The sequence below is a fragment of the Stegodyphus dumicola genome, chromosome 1 (assembly GCF_044657685.1).
Source record: "Stegodyphus dumicola isolate Sdum_Otavi_A_Nest chromosome 1, ASM4465768v1".
NCBI lineage: Eukaryota > Metazoa > Arthropoda > Arachnida > Araneae > Eresidae > Stegodyphus > Stegodyphus dumicola.
In genome coordinates, this window is record NC_140768.1 from 275,555,463 (window position 1) to 275,582,418 (window position 26,956).

Here is a 26,956-nt window from a genome sequence, read left to right on the forward strand (position 1 = left end):
ACAGTAGCTGAGGTAATGATACAGCACTGGATTTCCGGGTTTGGAGTGCCTCTTCAGTTACATTCCGATCAGCGAAGGAATTTTGCCTCGGCAGTAATCAAAGAACTATGCAAAGTACTCGGCATTGACAAAACTCAAACGACGCCATTGCATCCCCAGTCGGATGGCATGGTAGAGAGGTTCAATCGAACCATCCTTAATAACCTCTCATTAGTGGTTTCCAGAAACCAACAGGACTGGGACAAGAAATTACCACTCTTTTTACTGGCTTACCGCAGTGCTGTCCACGAGACTACCGGCTATTCTCCATCACAGATGCTCTTCGGTCGTGATCTTCGTCTGCCTTGTGATCTACTGTTTGGCCGCCCTCCGGATGCTCCTTCTTCGTCTGAGGAATATATTCAAGATCTCCAGGCCCGGTTTGAAGTGATGCACAACTTTGCACGAGAGCGAGTCAACTTGGCGACGGAGAAGATGAAAACCCGATACGACACAAGAGCTACTGAACATCAATTCCACGAAGGAGACAAGGTGTGGTTGTGGAATCTGACTCGACGGAAGGGACTCTGTCCGAAATTACAGTCACCTTGGGATGGCCTGTACACAGTCCTAAACAGGCTGAATGACGTCGTGGTTCGGATCCGTAAGTCTTCGAACTCTAAACCTAAAGTCGTTCATTACGACAGGTTAGCTCATTACTATGGCCATAGTATGTAATGTAAATAATTGTAAATGGTATCAGACCATGGTCCTTTATGTTTTTAAGTGTGTATTTGATTTGATTTGTATTTAGTATTTGTTTTATATTTAGTATTTGATAGCATTTGATTTGTTTTAGTTATTGCATTTATTGTTCATGTTGTTTGATATTGTGATGTAATGTTTATGCCTCAGTTGCATTTATGCCACAGTTGTAAGTTTAGCTTCCTGTCCAGGGATTGTACTGCCCGGGACGTGCAGTCCTTGGGAAGGGGGCAGTGTTACGAATTTGGTATTTAAAAAGTTAATGTTAGTTCAATTATAAATTAAATGGTTTTATTCCTCGCGCAGTGCAGCGCGTGACGAATATTAAAAGAAAGCTAAGCCGGAAAATTGAAAATACAAGAGCGCGTGCATTAAATAAATAAATATCTCTTTTTGATTTCGAGAAAATACTGGAAAATTCTAGCGTGTGATTTTAAAATCTTATAAAAGGAAGAAAACATCTCAGTTTGTAGTAGTTGCTTAGTTTGCTGTTGTTTAGAAAACTACTGTTGTTGATTGTAGTGAATTCGCAGATTAGCGTTCTTTAGCTGTTTTGAATTACGTTCTATTGGACATTTGAGTAGTTAAAAAAAAAACTGCTGTGAGATATTGTAATACTGCGTGATAATTTGAGAAAATTTAAGCATTTTTGTTGTGATAATAATAAATTTTTGTTCATTTTTTTCATCGGACTTGTGCATTCATTTCATAACGAACTCGTGCGCACGCAACAATACTGTTACTTACTATTAATTTTTAAATATTTCGCTAAAAGTTTTTATTTTTATTACTGTTCACTATGTTTAAAATGCATTCGCACTATAATATCTTAACAATTTATTATAAATAATTAAATCTGATTGCCAAAAATGCATTTATCCTTGTAATTTGATAATCGAGTACAAAAACAGAAAATTTTGGTTAAAAAAAAAAGTTTATCCCATGTGAGAGAGATTTGCCACATAAAATATTGTTTTAAATTATATTTGTGGTTTTTAAAAGTGTATATTTACTTATTTATCTGCACCCTTTATCTCTTCTATGATGGGGAAAAAATGTGTCCGCTCTAACCACGATGAGTTTCGGAGTGTCCGCTCTGACCACAAAATCTTATGTCTCCGCTCTGACTATGTCCGCTTTAGCCACACCACCCTTTAAATATAATACTGGACGATAATATTTGGTGGTAACAATATGAAAAAGGATTTGCCATTTATAATGAATGACGCAAAGTCCCGTTTTGAGACTAATAGCCCTTCAGGCTAATGCCCTTTTCGGCTAAGAAGAAAAGTATTTATTTCATGCAGTCATAGGATCTTTGCAAAAATAATTATTATGCAAACTTTATTAATCCTCTCAGCATTATGGACTAAAAATTCTATATAGAGGGATGGCTTTTGTATTCATTACAAATGAAAATTTCTGCCAGCTTTTAATGTATCCGATTTAGGTTTGGATGTATATTAGAAGAAAAGAAATCAAGGTTCAGAAGTGTTTTTTAACTATAATCAAAAAAATACCATTCATTCATGCCATTTTAAGGAACTGTGAAATTTAGGTCTAAACGCATATGTTCAGAAGTTTAAAGTAAATTACAAATGTAGTAATATATGCAGCTGATTGAAATAAGAAATGAAAACCAGGTCGATGGTACTTATTTTCAGAATTTTGCTCATTGCAAAAATCTTTCTTTCATAATAAGAAAAGATTTTAAATGTTTCTTAATAATATTGTATGTTGAGTAATTATTTGTGAAAGCTTTAAGCACTTTTCATTTGCAGTAATTCAATATATATACCTTTTTCTTATTTTCCCATTTATTTTAGAAATACTTTAATTGCTATTCAAGATTTTGTTATTCTTTCCAAAACAAGATTTTGTTTTGTTTTTTTAATGTGTCATACTTTTTTAATAATGCTGCATTGGTCAAATATTTATTGATGAGCAAAATTAGAGATTGTACGAAATTGAAAAAAATCTTCCCTAGTTTGTGATTGGTATAATTTTGGCTAAATGTACTTTGCAAACAGATTACTGAAGTACCATAATTTGCTTAAATTGTAAATGTTCCCATTAGCATGGAGCTATGAGATATTGAGTTCTGTGCACTTGTTTTTAATCTGATATTTTGAATGAAATTATATCCAGTCTAGACATTATTGTAATCAACATTTGCACATGAAGCATAACTGCATATCATTTAAAGTTTTTAGCCATTTTTACCCGTATTTCTTTCATGCAAATGCAAGCTTATTTTGACTTGTAGGTTTAGTTTTGTTTCTTCAGAATAGTATGAAGATTGTAATAAAACGAGTAGCATGCATTTTTATGTTTCTCTGTGCATATAAGTTATGATTTACACTATATGTAGTGTAATTTACAAAAATGTGAGATGCTTTACCATAATTTGGAGCAACGTTTATGTTTCCTTCAGTAACATTTTCTTTCTCTCAATTCAGCTAACAATTTAATACAAGATACCTAATTTTTAGCTTCTCTTTGTTAGTCAGCATGGCTTTTTAGATATTAATGATTTTAATCTCAAAATGAAATGGATACAATTCTCCATTTCACTTAAAGGAATCAAATATTTATTAATAACTCTAACTTCATCATTATCTACCGAAAAATTTGAAATATCATGAGAATTAACAGCCTATACTGTTTAAATTTGTAGAATATATTTCTAGTATTCTTGGAAAAGGGAGACTCATGAGGTGTACAATTTTAACATAAAATTAAATAATAGAATATCTTTGCTTTCAGCTCCATGTACATGTATGGTTATAATTCATTTTCTTTACATTAAAAAAACTGTTTTAGTTGCAGATGAACTTTCAGTAATGAACAGAGTGAGTGAGTGAGATTTTTTTGGCACAAAACCAAAAATAATTATTATGCACCAAACACAAGGTAGCAGTAATGAACAGCATTTGTTATCATATCTGGTAGCTACATAGCACTTAAAGTAAAACAATGTAAAGTATGAGCAATGCATATTTCTTCTTCAAACACCATAATAGTTATTATACTTTCATAGTCATTTCCAGCTTTTCCTAACCAATAAGTGAATGGCTAAAGCTACATAACATAGATAATTCATCCCAGGTTCTGTTCCCAGAAATTTAACTGGCTCATTTTATGTGTTTTTTTTGGGGGGGGGGCTTTTGTTGTGTGTAACAGAAATGTGGGCCAGTTTCTTTTTGAAAGTCCTCCATGAAAATATCTCTTCCCATTTGAAAATAACCGTAGTGTTAACTAAAATAGCAACAAAAATCAATTTTCATAAGTTTAATTTCTTTTTTTCAATTATCAATTTCAATGTGTAAATCTGCAGGATTAGTTTTGATAGTAAAATAGAACTTTCTTCTTCAGCTGCAGGAGGGAAAATGAGAATGGAGAAGCATGTTTCTTGCAATAGCAAGAGACAAAAAATTGAAGAAAGCTCCCATTAAGAAAAATGTTACAAAGCTTTGATGTCATCTATTGACAAAAAGTTAAGACAACTAATAAAATAATTTCTTTAAAAGATTGAAAGTAAAAAAAAAAAAAAAGATTAGAACTAGGTTTATTAACTAGAACTAAAATATTTTTATAAATATTAAATGCCTCTAGGAAATCTAATTTAAAAATAGAAGTTGTTTTTTAAATAATGTTGGCTACAGAGAAATGAAAAATTTGATTTTTTGACAACAGTGTTGGCAGATGTAGATTTTTTGTATTAATTTATTATGTCTGCAAAATTGCAAGGCTATATTCAAGGCCATAGTTTGACCAATGTGTATTAAGTCACACTCCCAAAGACTACTATTTGTACCCCAGAAGTTCATATCCAGAATGTGGTTTTTAACCCGGCGGAAGTCGCACAAAGAAAAGTTACTAGAGTGGGCGCGTGAGGTATCACATACCCCAATATTTAAAATACAATAAAAGTAATTTTATTTTGTTTTAAAGCTGTTTTTCTTGTTCTTGAGTATTATAAATACGAGAATAATAATTGGGTTTCAAAAAATTAATTTCCAAAATAATCTTAGAGTTGAAATTAAGATAAATGAAAATAATAAAAAAATAAACATCATGCCTCTAAGTTTCATTGCATCTCTAATACAGAATGCTTATTTTATTTCTTCACACTTTGAACGAAATAAGTTCACGTGTTCTTGGAACAGAATGTTTTCACATTTTAAACATTGCATTCACGTTCTTTTGTCCTTGGCGCGAGGGCAAAGAATTTATCACATCTTTCATACTTAGTTGTTCAAATTTCGTGTATTCGTTTTAATTCTTCGTTGAAACTTCTGCTTTTGTTTTGCATGCAGTACGTTAGTTTCTAGGTAAAGTATTTATCTCTGATCTTTGTTCAATACATTTTTCATTAATTGTAATGCTAAGTTCTTCAAAAACAGACTTATGTTTCTGGTTGGTGGAAGCATTTATTACAGCAACATTCAGTGCAGGAAAGAAAATTACCATTGGCCACCTCCTTGTTATTCTGGCAATTGAATAATTGGCTGCCATTTCATCCCCCGTATCCACTGCTCCTTTAGTCATATTATAAAAACATATAATTCCTGACGTTTTATGTTCTTCAATAGTATCATCTATAGTATGATCGTTATATAATGTTGAAAGCATAAGAACAGTTTTTTCTTTTTTAGGAACATCAGGAATTAATGTTTTATCTTTCTCGAAACCAAAACACTTTAGAAAATATTCCTAGTTTCATCTTCAGTTTCCGAAATGCAATCTTCATCGCTTTCAAACATTTCTAATAAATCTTACAGGCATTGCATCTCCAATTTATAGGGAGTCATTCTTTTCACAATAATGCAATTAGAAATTTTTCAGAATTTAATGTCAAGTACTTTAAAATCACTTGGGAATAGAAATATTTACTGTTACACTCTAGGAATAAATTTCTGAACTAAATATTCAGTCAGAAAAACACTTACGCGGGCAGGCGCATGGGGTAACTCATATCCCAGTTCCAACAAAATACCAATAAATCTTTTTCTAAAACACACAAGCAAAGAAAAAGTGGTTCTGAAAGTCAACTACAACTAGAAACTCAGCTACTGAAAGCAGCACAGAATTTCAGTTTCACAAGTTAGGAATATTCCACTTTTATGTAGGGTTGGGGTATGATACACCCCACATGCTTTCCCGCGGGTTAAGTATGGAACTGTAAAATTTTATTGCTAGCATAAAAAAAGTTAGAAGATGTCTGTAAAATATGTGCAAGTTTATAGTTTATCAATGGAAAGAAAGAAATGACTACTGAATTTATATTATTATTCTAAATGAGAGAATCATTTTTATTGAAATGAACATTTTTAACTGCTTTGGTCAATGACACAAGGTGAAAAGCTTCTTCAGTGACAACTGCTATTAAATAGTTAATTCTTGACTAAGAGGAGGAACTTGGAGGAACAAGCTTTCAAGTACATGGAAAACAAAACAAAACAATGAAATGAAGCCAACTTCTGTTCATTGAAATGATAATATTAGAATTGTGGTGAGTGGCAAATGGATGAAGGGCTATGATACATAGCAGCTGAAATTAGATGTATTTTATGTGACCATGATGTCGAGAAATGGGTGGGAATTGGATGTCTCAAGTTCAAAATGGAACGTAATAGCAATATTAATGGAATTTATTGAGAGAACTTTATTAAGTCATCTTTATTACCATTAAATAGTGCAAAAGTATTGTCAACATAGTGGAACTAAACTGGAAAATTTGATGTCTCAAATAATTTGCAGTCATAATCATGTAGATGCCAGGAAGTAGTATAGGATTGAAAAAGCTTCCTATGACTAATCTTAGTCTGGTAGTAATACTTATTTTAAAAAACAAAATGTGTTTTCTTTGTAGTTGAGTAAGTGAAATTAACTCATCAGTTTCAATACACTAGAAATGAAACTCTCAAACTAGACATTGAAGCCCACTTTCTACTGATTTTGAATTATGATTTTACATCAATGAAATCTTGATGAAATTTTTGGGAGAAATATTTTTTCTTTGTTAACAAACTCTTTCAACTTTTTTATGGTGTGTTATTAACTGGTAAAACTGAAAAATGTAGAAACTAAATGATTAGGCTAGTAATAATAAACAGGCTATGTGCTTTCCTGTTGTAATACAGTTATCATTCTGATAATTGTGTTTTAAACAGAAAGCATATGGTTTTAAACAGAAAGCATATACTACTGAAGATTCCCATGTTAAAGAATTAAATAATATTCTTTTCAATTTTGGGTTGCATATTTTTGAGCATTTCTATTTGCAGAGATACTGATTTATGAAGAGCTAACATATACTGAGATCATTGTTAGTATGATAATACTGATTATTGTTGCAAGTGTATACTGACATAAAAAATATATGTACACTAAAAAGAGTTAATATATCAGAATTACAAGAAATTTGCTTAAATACATCTCACTTTCTTTGTATATAACATATTCACTAATTTGCGTATAAATTCATGACTTTTTAAATTTGTAATTTCAGTATTTAGTTTATAATTTTCTAACATAAGTTTTGAGTATGTATTGTGATTCATCTTTAAATGCATTCATATATTCTGTAGAAGTAAGTGTAATATTTTCGTTAATGTTTGTAAATAATTTTCCTTATATGTTTGTAAATAATCTTATATTTCTTATTTAGAATGGGTCTCTAACTATTGTTGATAGAAAGAAACATATCTTTAAATTACAACAAGGAGAATATGTAGCTCCCGAGAAAATAGAAAATATATATCTTCGTTGTCCATATGTGTGTCAAGTATTTGTTCATGGAGACAGTTTAAAGGTTATTATTTCAGTCTTTTCTTAATATGTTTATGCATGCAGAAAAGTTGTTTTAACGCCCACATTTTTAATAACTGTTAGTACTTCAGGTGTTATGCTGTATGTCAGGCTTAATTTTTGTTGCTACTGTTTGTTTAAGGCATGTGTGGTTGGTATTGTTGTCCCTGAAATGGAGAATGTGATGCAGTGGTGTAAAGAAAAAAATATAAATGGGGAGTGGAATAAAGTATGTCAGAATCAGGTACTTGTTTTTATATTCATTATGCATCTAGTTAAGTTCTTATAATATTCTAAAATTTTATAATTAAAAATATTTGTATAAAAACAAAATTTTCAATTAGTCTAAGTCAATATATCTAAGTTGGATTAGCTAAATTATTTTATTTAATGATTGAGAATACTTTTCATTTGTGTTGTTATAAATCATTAAAATAATTTAATGCTTTAACAAATTTCATTTCTTGCTATTTGAAGATTTGAAATATTTATTGCATGATGAAGATTTTATTCGATAATACTGTAGATTGAAAATTAGGTATCAAAAGTGTCTAATTTAGTCTTCCATTTTTGGTATCATTTCCCATTAAATTATGCTTTGCTATTTTACCTTCCCTTTACCTGTGTCGTACCATATTGATCACATTTGTCAAACTGCCAGTTAATACATAAGTTCTTTCTACCAAATTGTAGCAATTCATTGCTTGATAAAAGTGTAGCATAATGCAATGGTCTCAAATTCTACATGGGCTGAATGGACATTCTGAAAATAGCTGATGGGCCAGATTTTTTTTAAGCATAATGAAAAAATTTTATCAGCAAAACAAAAAACTTTAAAATTTTGCTCATTAAATATTTATCAAAATACACATAAGCAATAATAATTAAGAAAAAAATTCAAATTTATGTTTATTTTCGATCTGAAATTTAAGTTTGGTACCTGGAAAACAGTTTTATTGATCACACTTTGTAATTCAAAATTCAAGCATATTGACAGCTAAATATCTTAAGCTGATATTTATTTCAGATAATTCTAATATGCTTAATTGTTAAATAATTTACTTTAAATTAAAACTAAGCAAATCATGGAAAATTTTCTGAGAAAACTTTCCAAATGGAACAAAACTTGAGAATTAATCATGACTACCTAGTCTTATTTATTAAATTTTCCTTTGGCATACAAATTAAAATGCATATGCTCGTATGTAAATAATTATAAATATTTTATGTGAATACAAAATTTGTTTGTATAATGTCCATACACTGGAGAAAAATTACTAAAAGTTATTTTCATTGTGGATTATAGATGCTCGTAGATTAACTAGGTTCTTTTCTTATTAAATTTCAACTGCGAGAAAAGACTTTTCACATATAAATGTATTCTCAAACAAAGTGATTATTCTCAGTGGAAAAATTTATAACTGAGCTTAATTACTTTTTGACAAGTACAAATAACAGTTAATCCAATCTGTATCTTAAAGTATTTGAATAAGATTTATAGCACACTGTAAATTAATTCAGTTAGTTTACAGAGTTTCTGGTCTCTAGTCACATTAGTTTTTAATAGTAATGAAAATGATGTAAATTCGGACTTCAAATAAAAAAGTCTTGGAACCATTGCAACTGTATTCGCAACAAAAACATAATATTCTTCCACTGAACCACATTGTTGTTTATAATCATAATGATTTAATTTAAACTATAATCATGATTTAATTAGTGTCAGAACTGTGGTAAATTGCTTTATATATTTCTTAAATGAATAAGATGCTTATCTAGCACCAGGTATTCCGTTATTACAAAGCACTTTTTCTTTAGCAGTGACTATAGTCATTATTGAAAATTTGGCTGCATTTGATGTTCAAAATGTTTTATGTCATGAAATGTCCTGATTGTGTAAGTTCTGTAGCTCTTTGTAAAATATGTAAAAAATAAATATATAAATCTGTCATACTTCTAGAGCTAAATTTTCAAAATGTTAAAAAAAAATTAAAAATACGATTTTTTTTTTTTTGTATTCTTGTACTTTCTATCAAACCCTCCTGAAAAGTCAACAATTGTTGGTGACTAATCTTTTTGCTAACTTTCCATGTAAAAAATTTTTAAAATGATGTTGGGCTGAAAGTTACATAAAATAGCAACAAATTATAAAATTACAAATGCAAGAAACATCCATAATAAAACAGTAAAAATTACTTAAAATGAACATCCATACAAAAGACTCAAAATTTCAAAAAACAATAACAATTAAATTAAAAATGCAGAAAATATCTGTAATAAAACATTTAACTTTTTGTTTTCTCAGTATTCTGTCCATGTGCATAGTGATTTGTTTTAACTTAAAGATAATTTCAGAAATCTCAACACTGCAAATTTGCATACTTTACACTCTTTCTCTACTAGTAAGCAAAATGCTGTATTTCTGAAAAGATGTAATGCCTTCTTTTCCAACAGCAGGCACATAGTGGACAAACTTTTCATTACAAGGAAAAAAAGCACACACACTCGTCCCTACAAACAGAAACTACAAACATAACCTTGAATTTCAAAACTGCAGTAATGACTACAACTAGTACAAGGATAGATGGCGGCATCACATGGTAGCATAATCCTCACACTACGAGTAATGAATTGCCAGAAAAATTCATTTTCATAAAATTTTCGGTTTCCTACTATGGCAACTTAGTGCTTTACCCAGTGGTTTCTTGTCAAGGTCAGCTGAATAATACAATAGTACCAATTTTTACTTCTTTATACAAAGTAAATGTTTACAAAGTTATGTTTTGTTGTGGTCTTACATTATGTCGAAACTTGTCAGATTTAACTTCTGACAAGTTTCTTTGTGTTGAAATGGCACGAAGTCTTATATAATCTTAAAACTTCATAAATGTTAATTAACTATGTTGCTGAGAAATAAACAAATAATTTCTATTTAAATTAACAGTAACTTCAGGAAAATAATTTGTTAGGGGAAAAACTCAAATGTCAATCAGTAAGTTATACTGAATGTCTTGTAATCAGTATTACATTGTTTCAGGCGTAATAGGTATCAATTTAATATAAAAACTGGATATAGTTTTTTTAAATTATAACTTCTCAGTAAGAATAAAAGTTGAAAAAAAAAATGTGTTCATTTGCCAGAAATATAAGTTACTGTAGCATTTAAAGATTCCACAAGTATGTATTGTTACACAAAACAGTTTGGGAAGAAAAGTAAATGAAAGAATACGTATGGGAAGTTTTTTCTATCTATCTGTTTCAGAGAAAATTTGTTGTAATAGAAGAACAATTGCTGTACTATTATAGGTTATTAGCTCTCATAAATAAGCTAATCATAAAGCAGCACTGATTAATTTATTGAAGCTAAAGGAATGCATTGCAAAAAGTGCTTATTGGTTTGTAATGAAATACATCCGTTTTATTAAAAAATTACTTTAATTAAAATCTGCTTTTGTATACTGTTTGACTTCTAAAATTTAATTAAGCATAGTTTACCCCCCGTCTCTTGGTCAACTGACATCCTGCTGACATAGTCCTTTTAAATTTTTTAATTTTCTATAGAATTCTGTGTTCTTTTTGGTATCTATATTGATAAAAATATTGTAGCTTCTTCACTGCAATTTTTTTTAATTTTTTAATTTTTATTTATTTATTTAAAAGCCAGCTCTTAAGCTGAAATTGCAGAAAACTAGCTTTCTTCACTCTTTACATTTAATGGGCGAGAATTAAGTCAAATTTGAGAACTTTCTTAGTTTGAATTGGAAAAAATGTGAACCTTTTTCTTAAATTCTGGCTGTAAGAGAAGAGTAGGTCATCACATTCTAATAGACTGTAAAATGTATAAAGAGATAAATATGTAGAAGGTATTCATAATACATTTTGGTCTCCGTACTTAAAAAAAGTTCTATTTTTTTATATATCAGTGATGCTATTGATGACCCGTTATATGTATTAATGCACTGACCCTTCAGATGCTTTAGAATATAAAAAGCATGCAACTTTTATTTACATTTAGCTTCTGTTAATTCTTTTACCTTTTCATAAATTTAGATTTTTTCCTGTAGCATTCCTTCTTTTTCTTTGTGAATATTTAAAATGTATCAATGTTTCCTTAGTTTACATTTTTTGCTGCAATGTTATAAAAATTCTGTACCATTTATGTTTAAAATACATTCTGTATTTACTTTCAGATTTTAAATTTTTATTTATTTATTTTTTAGGAAGTGAAAGAATTTATATTAGACGAGATGACTAAAATAGGAAAAAAATCTGGTTTAAAATCCTTTGAACAGGTACAAAATTTCAGTTCCATAATTTTGTATGTAATTAAAAGAATATATTACAATGGTATGCATTTCATATAAGTGGCAACATTAATTAAGTTGTATCATATTAGTACAGTGAAAATCATTTAACACGAAACTGAGGCGACTGAAATATTTTTTCGTGTTGAAGGATATTGCAAAGAAAAAAAAAATATATATTCAACAAAATTAAGTTTATTATAGTACATTTTATTAACATAAATATGTATATATGCATGTATTGAATAAAAATCAATGAAGGAAAAACATCCACAAGAACTTAATTTAATGTAAAATTTTCAAGTTCTTTGAGAAACAAAGCATTTTTTGAGTTTTTGGAAAATAATCTGATATTTTTCTTTGCATTTTTTTTTTTTAACATCAAATCGTCAACAAATTGTTCGATGTCTGCCATTTTGTTATTCGTTTCACAACTGGAATGTGCGTCTAAATAAACTGCGCATACTTTTCACGATGTTCCTCATTTCAGATGACGCGGGAACAGGAGCTGCGTTATTCATTTTCGTCATCGGAATCTGCATCAGTGATATTTTTTTAGCTTTGAACAAACTCCAAACTGTCTTTATCTGCCATAATTGGGTCTTTACACACATCATCATCTACTACAACAAAGGTCTTCCGATGATACAGTAAGGCTGTCCAATAGTACAGAAACTTTTTCAAACATTTCATTAAGTGTCGGCTCAGTTTCAATATCCTCCTTCTACATTTCATTTGCCATGAACCAAACTCACTGTTTTTTTATACACACTGCACTGTACTTGTCATCGAATTCCAAAGCCAATTGATGAGAGATGAGATGTTTTCGTATGGTGTTTGTAAGGGTGGATGGTGAAACTAGTTTAGATAAACAAAATTGTCTCATGACACAGGCTATTCCAAGGGTATTTCAGAGCCAAGTTAGCCTCCTTTTTATGAAACATGCCAATCTTTCATTTCACACCTCTCTCAAATCCCACCTGCATGGTTGTTATTTTCCATATTTTTTTCATTTTCAGAAGGGAAATCTTTTTGCGTTAAGCGATTTTTGTTTCATGTTAACCGTTTGAGTCCAGCGAAGCGCCGTATGCCAAAAATTTGTATTGTCGTATGCCAAAAATATGGCACAGCGCGATAGCGCTTCTCTTGTTTTGTATCGAGAATGCGAAGACGCTGCTGTTGGTTAGTATACTTTACGCAATTAGTTATTTGGTTAGTATGCTTTACGCGAAACCAATTGAATATTTCAATATTTTTTTTTTCAATTTTCAATAATTTTTTTTCAAGTGTACTAACCAACAGCATTGTCTTCGCATTCTCAATACAAAACAAGAGAAGCGCTAACGCACTGCGCCGTATTTTTGGCATACGACAAGTGAAGCGCTCGCCGGACTCAAACAGTTAAAAGAAAAAAAATGCATGAAAATACATAATAATTTGTTGGGATCATTGTATTCTTTCATGTTAACCAATATTTCGTTTTAAGTGTTTTCATGTTAAACATATTTCACCGTATATTCATCTGAAATATGAAAACAAAGATTGTATTCAAAAGATTTTATTCAAGACATCTGAATTTTAATGTAATACTTTTTATGTATGCTAAGCTTGAATCCAAAATAAAAGTATTCTGTTTCTCAAATATTCCTTAAATTGAATTTATGTGATATTTAATTATTTTTAGAATTAAAAGTTTATTTATAATTTATTATATTGCAGTTGCTTTTAGATTAGAATTCAATTTCTGCTTGCACCGATGAATGGTATTTCTGTATGCCAAGTACCAAATGAGAAGTTTAATAGAAACTAGTTTGACTGTTCGATTTCTTTCTATATAGTTATAATGAGTATATGAGAGTGATATTCTGAATGACATGAAGCATTTGATTAAAATTCTTACCTAGTATAAAATGTCCATTTTTGTTTGTGGAAATAAGAAAATTTCAGAATATATTTGTTATGGGTATGTTTATTATATAAAATAAATTTATTTATACCTACATTACAAAACATATACTTTGTTAAATGAATTTAAAATTTTATAGACATTTTCATGGAGAGAAAGGCCTTGGTGAATAGACTTTTTTCATTTATAAATGTGTGTGTGTGTGTATTTAATTATGGCAAAGCACACTAGGGCTATCTGCCTAAGGGGATGGATGCCTTCGTGGAGGACTTTCTAAGGGAAACTGGCTCGTATACACGTTACACATGGGGAAAACCACGAAAACACCCATGCAGCCAGCCCGTTCGCGGGATTCGAACCTCGGACCGAACTACCAGTGTTCAGCGACTTTACCGCTCGGCCGCTGGTGGGCCTTCATTTATAAATGTATTTCTATGAGAAATTTGTTTGATGCATATAATGTCAAAAATAAAAATAAAAAATATATGTACAAATTTGATTTGGTGCAAAATTGTTTACTTGGAGCAAAAACATTGATTTCTCAGACACTATTAAATTCAGTTAAATGAATTTATTTGGAGTGACACATAGCATCATGACGCATAAATACGAAAAAAAAAATTATGCAAAAAGCATAAAAGCAAATAAAACTGAAATGACAAATGAATGCTTCAGAAATGCTTACATACTTTCAATTTTTTTATTTGGAAATATAACCTCATATAATTTGTACATGCATATCATAATATGATTTCATGCTCTGAGTAATGCAGGTAATTATAGTTTGATTTATTAAGTTCTAGCTTTGTAACAAGTATGATATTCATGACATTGAGATATTTAGTAGAATTTTTGCCTTGCAACAGCTCCTCCAAGATTGTCCTTTAAATTATATGTAGGATTCATATCCAGAGGACCAGTTGTGACTCTGAGAAATTCACCTACGAGGTTTGTTTTATGTGAGCACGTCGCAGTGTGCAATGAACTGGAAGTTATCTGTCAACACTATCCTTATCTTCAGGGCAGATGTTTTTATTTTATTCGGCTTATAATTCCTTACTAAATGTATTATTTCATCTCGATGTACTCCGTCTTTGATATGATTTAAATCAAATTCTTCATCATTATAAATATCATGAATACACATCAAATAGTTTTCTGGTTGCAATCTTCTAATTTCGACTATGCATAATGTATGCTTTACACATGCGCGCGTCAAAAGAAATGTTTAATAAAGTAAACAAATAAATATTAAGCTTTTCTTTTGTAAATTTTGATACCCTTTAGATCATAATTGCTATTTATTTCATAAATTACGGTTTTATATTTTTAATGTTATAATTTGTGCATGCCATCTTACCAGATTTAAACTGATGACAAACTACGGTTTCATATTTTTAATTTTATAATTTCTGCATGCTATCTTACCAGATTTAAACTGATGATAAAGTATGGTTTCATATTTTTAATTTTATAATTTCTGCATGCCATCTTACCAGATTTAAACTGATGATCTATAATCCGGAAAAACCGATAAGCCGGAATCGCCAAAGTCCCGACGAGTCCGAATTAAAGACTTTTGACTGTATATATTTAAAAAGTATTATGTGAAGTATCACATTACTTTTAGGTCCTCTATTGAATTTGTGCAGGAAATACATCCACTGATCATCATTCCTTTTCATGTCATCATACTTTCACCACTGGTCATGTTCTCCAATGTAAGGGAAAATATTTCATGTTATTTGCTTCCTGTTGATGTAAATGTAATTAAAATCATATGCTACAATAAGCCTTGATTTGAGACTGAGGAGAACACTGGCGTATTGCTAAGAAATCTAATTTTGATTATTCTCTGTGTCCTCTTTTGGTGCACAAGATTTGTTAAACTGAAACCATTGCTTTTTGGCTTATAGTCCTTTTGCACTGAACCTTCTGTTTTTCTGTTAACACTTTCAGAATTTTAAAACTATTTATTGAAAGCAGAAACTGTCTTGAAACATTCGGTCATCTTGTTATTTCTGTAATTATCTGCATTGCTTTTAAATGGCCAACAGTTTCTCAGTTCAGTTATTCCTCTGAAAAATATTTTGATGCTATAAAAATTGTTTGCCTATGAATAGTATTAAAATCAAACTCTAAAGGGCCAAAGTTTGCAAGAAAATGTACTTCATTGAAAGTGCTTATTATATCTTTATGTGGTACAATACCTTTTTTAGAATTTCAGAAAGGGCTTGATCAAATTGAATTTTGTAGTGATAATTTGGTGCATCTTTTCCTCCATGTGGATGTAAAGATTATTTAGAATGCTGGTATAAATGAAAAGCAGAAATTTGAACAACTTCTATTATTGGCAGTGGTATGTTTATATGAAATGTTTAATTTCATATATTTGCCTATTCAAATTCTATGATATTTGGTGTTTTCACCTTGAATCAAAAATTTATTTTTCGTCTGAAGATGAAAAAAAGAAAAAAAAAAAAAAAAAAAAAAAAAAAAAGATCTTTCTTCTCTCTTTTAATATAGACGGCACTAAGATTTTCAGAGATTTTTCATGTCGTACAAACTGTAAGAATTTCTTATTAAATTTAATTCTAAAATAATAATATACCATATTAAGCATTTCTTGGTGATTAAAATTATAATTAAAAAAATAAGTTGTCAGGAAATTTGAAGCGGGAAACATCTGCTAAAAATCTAATAATAATCCCACTTAATAATCAGCTCAAATTTTGAAGACATGGTTTTTACCCACAGCTTTTTTCATAGCTGTATATAGTGTTTCAGTAACCTTTTTTCAATACTCTAATGTACACTGTGCAAAAAAAAGTGGGACAGTTCTATATCTCCCATTGTACTAGCTCGAAAGTGCGACTTAGGATATGTATTAGATTTATATATAGCATTCCTTGTTCTAATGTAGGTATTTTGACACAAAATCGGACTTTTTCTAAAATGACATGCCAATTTTTTTTCTATATTTCGATTCTATGACTCAATTTATGCCAAACTACCAAGTTTTGTAAAAATCGCTTGAGCAGTTTTTAAAAAATTAGCTCTCAAAATTTTACATCCTCCATGTTAATTGAATTTGGTATATACTTATTAATATATCTTTTTTTATTGAACTTATTTGATTCTCCCTTTCACATTTCAAAATTAAGGTTCATTCCAAATAAAATTCGTCCATTTAATTTTTTTTTTTTTTTTTTTTTTTTTTACAATTTGTATTTTTAAATAATTTGTGAATTATTCTTGCCACAAACTGAAAAAAAAAAAAAAAAAAAAATGCGCCAAGATAATTTTTTTAATTTCTCCATAAATTTCGCACCAAATTTTACAAAATTTAATATTAAGAGAAATTTAATAACAAGATGACCAAATGTTTCAAGACAGTTTCTGCTTTCAATAAATAGTTTTAAAATTCTGAAAGTGTTAACAGAAAAACAGAAGGTTCAGTGCGAAAGGACTATAAGCCAAAAAGCAATGGTTTCAGTTTAACATCCACATGGAGGAAAAGATGCACCAAATTATCACTACAAAATTCAATTTGATCAAGCCCTTTCTGAAATTCTAAAAAAGGTATTGTACCACGTAAAGATATAATAAGCACTTTCAATGAAGTACATTTTCTTGCAAACTTTGGCCCTTTAGAGTTTGATTTTAATACTATTCATAGGCAAACAATTTTTATAGCATCAAAATATTTTTCAGAGGAATAACTGAACTGAGAAAGTTTGAGTTGCAGAATTAAAACATAGAAAAAAATTGGCATGTTATTTCAGAAAAGTCCGATTTTGTGTCAAAATACCTATGTTAAAACAATGCTATATATAAATCTTCTATCTATATCTATATATATATATTAAGTTGTGCTTTTTAGACATTAAAACCATAATTTGAATTTCATTAATCAGCCCAGTAGATTTTTTTTCCCACTTTAATAAAGCTGTGGATTTCCACTATTTGAGTGCTGTCAAAGCTTGTAAAATTTATAAGGAGTAATATTATTTATCATTTATCAGGTACTAGCTTTTTGCATGAAATGGCAAACTCTTCATAAATCGGTGTTTGCTTTTCTTCCCTCTTTCTGTGTACATGCATGTGAAAATTTCTGTAGCATTTTTACTTTCTTTCTAACCCAATAAGCATTATAAAATTTGCTAGGAATATACAAAATTGATTGCTGTCAGTACTTTGGTTAAAAATCTAGATTTAGAGCATTGATTTTTAATCATCTGGTCAAAAGTTTTGACATTGGCAGTAAGACATTAATATTGATTTTTGTATTAAAATATTTCTTACCATAAAATACATATATCAGTAGATAAAACAAGTTTCTGGACTAACTGCATAATATCATCTCCCTAAGAATTGTCGTCTTCCAAAGCAATGTCCCAGCATTCCTGCCACCTTCGGAATGCAACCTCAGTTGTTTTGCATAAGTGAATTCATAACCTTTTGCATTTCACACTGGATTACAGGAATGACATTTGAAAATGGTGACAGCTATATCTTCATCTTTGAAAAAAGGAAGAAGTTTGCAGGAACTAAATTTCACAATGTTTTGATGTGGTAACATTTTGTGGTTTGTGAGAATCACAAACAAGGAGTCCTGCATTATAAGTTGTATTCCTGTTAGTCCTGTTACTCCTGCAAACAAGGAGTAACAATTAACCTTGCATGACAAGGGAGAATCATTGTTATCAGGGAGAATCCAATGTGCATATATTTCATTTTCAAAATGTAAGATGCTGTAATGTAAATTAAAAAAGTAAGAATTTGCCCCATATGATACAACTTTATCTGTAATGTTACTGATCCTCCAACATTTCTTTTGCAAAAGTTTCCAATTTCTCCCGCAATTTTGCATGTGAGGCTCATCGAAAATCTCCCAGGTCATTTTCGAGGGATATTCTTCCACCCTTGAACATGTCTGCAGTGAAATATCCAGTAAATGAGGCAGTTGTAGCATAGCATGGATGTGTTTTTTATGAGAGGAACCAGTTCCCATTCTTTGCTGAAAATGTTGTATTACGCTGAATGGTTGAAAGATGCTTTAACTCCAAAACAAGTTATGGTGTTTTAGTCTATTTTATGTCTACAAATGAAAATATTTTGAGTTACAGGCATGTAACAAAATTTTTTTCATGGACTTTTTTAGGTATTAGTTATTTAAAGTTTCATCTTTTGTTAGCAGTTAGCAAAATTTAATAAATTATCTATTAATATCTATAATTATACATTTTTTTTTTAATTTCAGGTAAAAGACATTTATCTCCATCCAAGACTATTTGCTATAGAAGATGGTCTCTTAACTCCTACTTTAAAAACGAAACGACTTGAGTGTCGAAAATATTTCAAACCTCAGCTAGATGCAATGTATAGTCATCTCATCTAATTAGGAATTTGAAATTTTCAGACTTTTGTTTAAAGATATTCACATGATTATCTGCACCTCTATTATGTTCTCCCTGCATAGAGTTCTTGAAAGCAAGTGCTGGTATTGTTTCATTGAAAATTCATGCTCATTGCATTTTATCAAACATTGTTAACAGGCTTTTTATATATGTAAGAAATATCAAGATAGTGATGTGTTATAAAAAATTAATCACCAAACTCATTTCTACATTTCGCTTCACTTTAGGAATACTATTCAATAGATGCAGAACAGAAATATTGTTTTTGTGCAGCCACATACATTGTTATAAAGGTAAACATAAAAATAATTATCTTTGTGAATATTATTTATTATTGAGCATAGCTGTGATTTGATTTAGGAACAATTTCTTTTTTCATTCCATTTTGTTTCGTTTTTGAGCATTTTGTATATATTCTGTGATTTTGAAATATTTTCTTTTCCCTTGTTTTTGTGTATTTTGTTAAAAGGTAATTTATATATAAAAATGATAACATTCATGAGATTCACTAAGCTTGAATATTATAAATAAATAAAATGTTAATTTGAACCAAAAATTCAAGCTACAGTTTTTTAGCTTTACATAAACTAGTCTAGAACTTGAAATTCACTTTTTTGATCCGCTGCAACTTAAATTATTCTCATTTGCTGTAATGTCAATCACTATTTGTAAGTTAGAATGTATGTTTTCTTTCAGTGTTGTTTTGTGAGTTTGTTTTGTTTGTTTTCAGTACTAGCACTTGCAAAAAAGATTTTGCATGGTAAGAAAATGTAAGCTGACAGATGTAGATTATTTGTGTTGCACATAGACATAGCATTCAGTTAATTTTGTTAGAGTTAATTCAGAAGAGAGAATACATTAAAAGTAAATTAGCTTTCTTGAAAATACAATGGAGAGCATCTTGCATGCAAATGTTCAGAGGAAAGGGAATGAGATCAAGTACAGTTTGGGTTTGTCTAATCCAGTTATTTCTGCTAACAAGAAATATTTTTCTTAGGCTAGTTTAACGTGACAGATATTTCTTTGACAAACATAATTTATTTTATGAAATATGCTCTGTATAAAATTAAAGTTATTTTAGATTATATTGAGAGAAATAATCAAACTATGTTATTATTACATAAATCTGTGCTGTAGCAAAATAAATAAATAAAAATAATATTCAACTAAGTTTGTTAAAATCAATTTAGGAATTAAAAGAGTAAATTTAAATTAAAAATTTATATGCGTATTTTTAGATTATAAATTCTTTATTATTATTATTTTAGTTTAATTTGTTTTAAATGTGACACAAAATTATTTTTAACCTAAAATTTGATTTGCTTAAAATATTGATACTCATTTTCATGTTAAATGGTCTCCATTGTGTTTATTAAGAATTTTAGTCTGTATGATTAACATATTAAAAAAATTGCTTGAATATACTTAAACATGGTATTATTATTGTGATGAGATATTGTGTTTAGTGTAATTTTCCCTCCCTCCCCTCATGTTAATTATGACACATCTTAAGAATTTAGGCAGAAGGTGTCAGTCTATAGATTTAAGTTAAAATATATACCGTCTATCTATCACAAACAGATTTTAAAAATATTGTTTTAAAATTTCTGCATCATGCAAGTGACACTTTGCAGAACTCAGAAGCTTTAGAAACAAATTATAAAACAAAAATGCAGATTTGATGTATAATTTGATTTTATAAAAGACAATCACATTTTGCTTAAGCCATTGAATTCTTAAACTATATTTTAAGATTCTAGTTTCTATTAAAATTCTTGCTGGTGTACAACTTCAGTTTGGTTTATTTAGAGCTATTTTGATTCTGCACCTTCTGTCTGCCCATCCTGCATAAAACTATACTCACTTCATTTGCTGTAAAGTTTTTGCTTATCTGCATTCTTATTTATTATTTTGTAAACATTCCATTTATTAAGTATTTATTCATTATATTTAAAAATTTAATGTATTAAATTTTTATAATCTACTTATTCAGTTAACCTTTTTTTAAATCTGATGTGCATCTTGTCAAACTAGAAACAGGGTCGAATAGTTATTAAAATTTGTCAATGTTCATGTATTTGTAAATACCCTGACTTTAAGTCTTCATTTGAAGAATTGCCACCCAGTAGCATATATATGTATATGTATGTATGTATATATATATATATACAAATATATCTTTTCTAAACATCTAGTATTTTTATTTTAAAAATATGTGGAGCTGTCATGTCCTTTTTACTGTCAAAATTGAGTGTCACATGTTCTGGAGAATGGTATGCAAGTATATTTTCAAATAATAAAGAAAGAATGAAATGTAATTTGAGTTATGAAAGAAATTGTTTGATTGATAAAGTTTAATTTATTCCAAGTGTCAGTATGAAAATTTGATACTCAACTTGGCCAGTGGTGCAGTAGCCTGAATTTTCAGGTTTCATACAGCATATTAATTATTGCTTATAGACTCTAGCAAATTAGATTTGAAGGAATTTCATGTAAAAAACTTCTAGGTGCTCCTTTTGTACACATTAATTAGGATAGAAGCACTTGAGAAAAAAAATTATATTCTATAGTATTTTAAACAAACCTATTTAGCTGTACTGTAATCTGAATAATGAATATGTATAAAGGTTTAAAGCTAGAACCAAACTGGAAAAAAAAAATAAAAAGAAGAATTTTGGCGGTTAAAAATCAAGTTGATAATTTTTTGCTAAAAGTAGTAACTAATTGTGATGGGACTGGAAATTTAGTATTTCAAATTGCAAATATAAATTACAATTCTCAGAAAATATGCTTTAATTCTTTCCTAAGAATAAGTCTGAATCTGTATGTGGCCTTCATACTGGAGTATTCTAGCTTTAACTTACTGTCTTCTCATCTCATGAGAAGTGCTAATATTTCCATGTATGAGCCTAGAGTATGGAATTGTTAGAAATGTTTATCCTCAGCTTTATGATTTATATCTCATTTGATTAACTTAGGCCACTGATGTATGATATATAACCTGATTAATTCTGTTTAATTTCTTCTAAAGTAAGATTCACAAATCAAATGATTTTAGAGCATTCAATATTTTTTATATATTTATGAAAATGTAACTTGGGTGTTGCAATATTTAAAAAAAATGACTGGTACTGAAATTTTTTCTCAAAAGCTTTATATTATTGAATATTATCTCATTTTATTTATTTGTATATGCTATTAAAAATTGTCATGCTTGTCACCAAAGTTGTGAATAGTAATTTTTTTTTAATATAAAATTCCTCTATATCCCTAGTCACTTTCCATTCCTTCTTATAGTAATTAGTTCATCTTAAAATAATCCAAATTCATTCAATGTATTCCAGCCATACTGTATAAAAATCCCATTGTTATAATTTTTAAATTGATAAGTTCAGCTTTAATATTGCAGTGACTTTAAATGAAGAAATACATTTCAAGAGACAATTTGATATGGATCAATCTTCATCAGAAGCAACATAGATTGCTTCTTGAAATTCATTGAGTCTTTCCATTTAAAGTTACTGCCAAACTTAGGATGAATTTTACCAATTTTCGGTATTCAAATCGGCATGTACCTTTACATATTCATAGTTTACTTAATTTGTTTCCTGAAATCTCTGTCAATGAAAATTTGTACTTATGATGATTTTTCCCCCCTCTTGATGAGTATGGTTGTGATAAGAAACATCTGTGATATAGTATGACTTCATTGTGAATGCAAATATTTTCTTTTTATTTATTTTAACTGAAATCATTACTTTTTCTAGCTTTGTAATTTATGTAAAGTAGCTACTTTTAAAATATTATTTATATATAATTTCATTTTCTTATGTGTGATACAAGAATATTGAGGATACTTAATTTTCATCTCACCGAAACTTTTAATGTAACCAAAGAATTAAGGTAAACCAAATAAACTTTATAGCGTAATCATCTGTCTTTGTAATTTATTTGCAATATTTTCAATGCATGATGTAAGTCAGCAAAGTTCTTGCATTTAATTTGTGTGTGGTGTGATAAGAATGCATCACATTAATTTGCTAAAAAACAATTTTTTTTGGGGGGGGGGGGGTAAGGGAGGTTTTGTTTGTTTGTTATGATCTTCTGAATTAGCAGGTTATACTGAAAGCCAAACTTGGGCCTTTACTGCAGTCTAAAAGTGCCAATAATCAGTACAAGTGAAGATGAGAAGAGACTTTACTTTTTACGTAATAAAAATGATATAAACATAAACAGTTATCCAAGCATGATAGAAATTAATATGTACAGTGTTCATGAATTAAAAAGGAAATCATTGTGATCTCAAACAATGCGACATTTATGCAAAAATAAGAACTTTCAAAAGTGAAAGATGTCAGTATTTTTGGAAGTCTTCTTTCACAAATATACTACTTATGTTTCTGGTATGATTACCCAACAAGATATACATACATATAGAGCATTCTTAGTATTCTAAGGTATAATGTGACATACGAGACATCCTAATTAGCTAGTCCATCAACATTTTTGAATGAATATGTGTTCCAACATTTACCAAATGTATGATTAGGAATAGGTGTGCTGACATTTGAAAGTACCCCTGTGAAAATTGAGCATTCTTGTTACCATTCTTATTGCAGCAACATTCCAGATAATTTTTTGTAATAGATGATTGCGTATATCAACGAAGTTTATTATAAGACTATATGTTAAAATGTTCTAGGCAAAATCGCGTGAGACGTGGGGCAGAAGACTGTTGCCAAACAGTCAATCTTGGTATGGTATGGCATCCCCAGGGGAGGATATAAACTTGATGAGGCCCTAAGGTATTGGAGATATGGGGCCCTTTATAAGCCAAGATATTCTGTGTCAGTGATAAATATGATTTTAGGATACCTAGTGGGTTAAACTGTACATTTAGGAAGTATGTTCATAGTGAAATAATAAATCTTTAATTAAGAATCAGTTTTATTCATAAATAAAATATTTCACATTTCTTTATACGGCCAATTTTGGGGTCCCCAAGCTAGCCTGTGTAGCTTATATGTAAATCCCGCAAATTCCATGAGCTGACGTCAACACCTCAGACGTGAGTGCAAATGCATTCGATTTTAACCCGGTTACTATGGAAATTAGTGCCAGTAACTACACTACACCCCACTAAAGAATCACTTAAAAGAACTGAGGGAGGGTTGCCAAAGCCCTAAATACTTGGTACATAATACCTGACATACCTAAAAGAAATGAGTTAGATGTTTTAATTAATGAATCCACAGATGAACTGTGTACAGCTCACATCAATAATAGCAAAGAGGTTAGTGAATTTAAAAGATATAAAAATCCTGCCATTCATGAGCTAATTAAAAAAAACCTAATCAAGCTAGCTCTTAAAACTGGCAAAGATCACGAAAGAAAGGACAAAAGAGGACATCCCAAGACTAAAGAGCTGTGAACAGACTCGATCAGAAAGTCGGGACCCTCATCGAAGAACAAGCGCAACTGGGCTGAACCGGATACTTAGAACCACTTTTCGCTGACGATAATTCCGTCTGGAATGCCGTTTCTGAGTATAAATGACAGAATGCAGGTTATTCCGCGCCTTAACAACCCCAACGGGATCGCTTGCACTGAAATTGAGGAAGCTGAGTCTTTAACTGATAACTAAGCATTTCAGTTTTGCGCTACAACATATCCTCCCACAGAAGAAATATTTAGTTTCATCACTCAAAACACAGTTCTTTTGAAGAAGTAACACACGATAAAAGTCCATTTAGTCATGTCGGTGGTGGTGTATTTAATTACGGCAAAGCACACTAGGGCTATCTGCCAAAGGGGAGGGATGCCTTTCGTGGAGGACTTTCTAAGGGAAACTGGCTCGTATACACGTTACACATGGGGAAAACACCCATGCAGCCAGCCCGTTCGCGGGATTCGAACCTCGGACCGAACTACCAGTGTTCAGCGACTTTACCGCTCGGCCGCTGGTGGGCATTTAGTCATGTCATCGGAGGTGATTAGATATACCGAAAACAGAAAAAATCGGAAAAGCCCAGATTGGACAGAATAAGCAATAAAACGATCTGCAAATTCACATAATCTTATGATCAAAGATTCAATATTTTCCAGCCAACTGGAATATAGCAATCATCTCACCGATTTTGAAATCTGGGAAAGACCCAATTGACTCTGCTGCATATCTGCCGATTAGCCAGCTCTTAACGTTAAGCAAAATTGCAGAAGCCGTTAAACTGAAACCTACGCTACGCCGAGTCTAAGACTGACTATCCCAAACTACAAATGTTATATATGTGATCGTCTGAGTCACCGAGGTGGAGGGGTCGCCATTTATGTCAGGAGCTCCCTACAGTCCTGCATGATTACTGATGAGCGTCACAATGGACATGAGCTGGTCACGGTTGAGATTGCTGGAGTGCTCCCCACCCACCTGATCACGAAGTGATCTTATGATCTTAAAGGGGCACCCATAAAACAAAAACAAAAAAAAAAAAAAAAAAAAAAAAAAAAAAAAACTAACCAAGAAAAATATATGTCATAAGAAAACAAAAATAAGGAAAGGTACATATATAAGGACAACACAAACACAAAATAATACCAAAAAAACAACATACTGGAATTGACAGGGCATCACACATAAAAACTAAGAATTAAACCCCTTAAATCCCAAGTGTAATTAAAAATTTAAATTAAAACTCCTAAAAATTACTGCACCACCGATAATGCTCACCAAAGTAAATCCGTCAAACCAAAATGCGAACAACTTGTCTATTATTATTAACAAAGCGCATTAGAATACTTGAAAAATGCTTAAAATGTTTAAAATTCAAATTCTTAAAATCAAATAATACTGGACTAGAAGAGAAACACGCTAATGTGACAGTCAAAATCGTAAAAACAACCTTGTATTTAGCGTAAGTATATAGAAACAATCGATTTCGAGGGCAGTTAAAGGTCCCTCCTCATCAGGAGAAAGAAAAGCCTAGAAAGAAGAAAATAAAGGGGGAAGGAGTCTCAGAAACACGTGGTCCTTATCAGCACTGCACGTGGTTATAACAGTATTTTTGATCAGAGTTACACTGGCCGCCTACTTTTACTGAGCCAGGCTATCTGATCAAACATGTAACACGAAAGACCAGAAAAATTAGCGAAGTTAAAAATAGGGAGCGAGGAGCAAATGCACCTTCACGCTCAAAATCTGAACTTCGAATAATAGAAAGCTTCCAAGTTCCAAGTACCGCTGGATGCGCCGCTGATTAACTTGCAGGATTTGCAAGTTTTGTTCCGGCTGTGTGAGTTAGTTGCTATAGAGCGCTGAAAGTAGAATGCATGAGTGAGACCTAAGTCAGGATTGCAGATGTTGAGAGGGCGTGACAACCTTGTCACGTGAGGTGTGAAGAAGTCGTTAATACGTTGCGAGATTTCAGGTTAGAAATGCTGAAGAAAACATTAAATGTACAAATTTGCAGAAATAATTACATAAAAGGGAAATTTTTCTAGTAATCATCAGAGTAACAACATATGGAATAAACCAAATTTCATCACATAATACAGTCTAGCAGTCCTGCAAGTTGAAGTTCTGAGTCCATGATAACGGGATGGGGGTGGTGTAAACAGAATCATGGTTTCATTATAACAGTCGAAGATGTTTCAGGAAAGCAATAATTTTAGTTACAAAATAACAGAATAAATGCAGAACAAATGTTATAATGGAAAGCAACTACTGAACGGATTTTTATACCCTCTGGTAGTACCAAACGCGAGGAGGTAACGCC

The 26,956-nt window shown here is 30.5% G+C and overlaps 1 protein-coding gene across 3 annotated transcripts in view; it reads left to right on the top strand.

Moving 5' to 3' along the window:
- The window catches only part of LOC118182384 (long-chain-fatty-acid--CoA ligase 5-like), a 201,355-nt gene extending 178,238 nt beyond the window's left edge, over positions 1-23,117 (top strand). For all 3 annotated transcript variants that reach the window (XM_085807174.1, XM_085807180.1, XM_085807181.1), the window contains exons 17-20: positions 7,418-7,561; positions 7,700-7,801; positions 11,778-11,849; positions 19,031-23,117. In XM_085807174.1, coding sequence (XP_085663300.1) covers positions 7,418-7,561; positions 7,700-7,801; positions 11,778-11,849; positions 19,031-19,168 — 456 coding nt within the window. In that variant the 3' untranslated portion in view covers positions 19,169-23,117. The remainder of the gene's footprint in view (positions 1-7,417; positions 7,562-7,699; positions 7,802-11,777; positions 11,850-19,030) is intronic.
- The last annotated feature ends 3,839 nt before the right edge of the window (positions 23,118-26,956 follow it).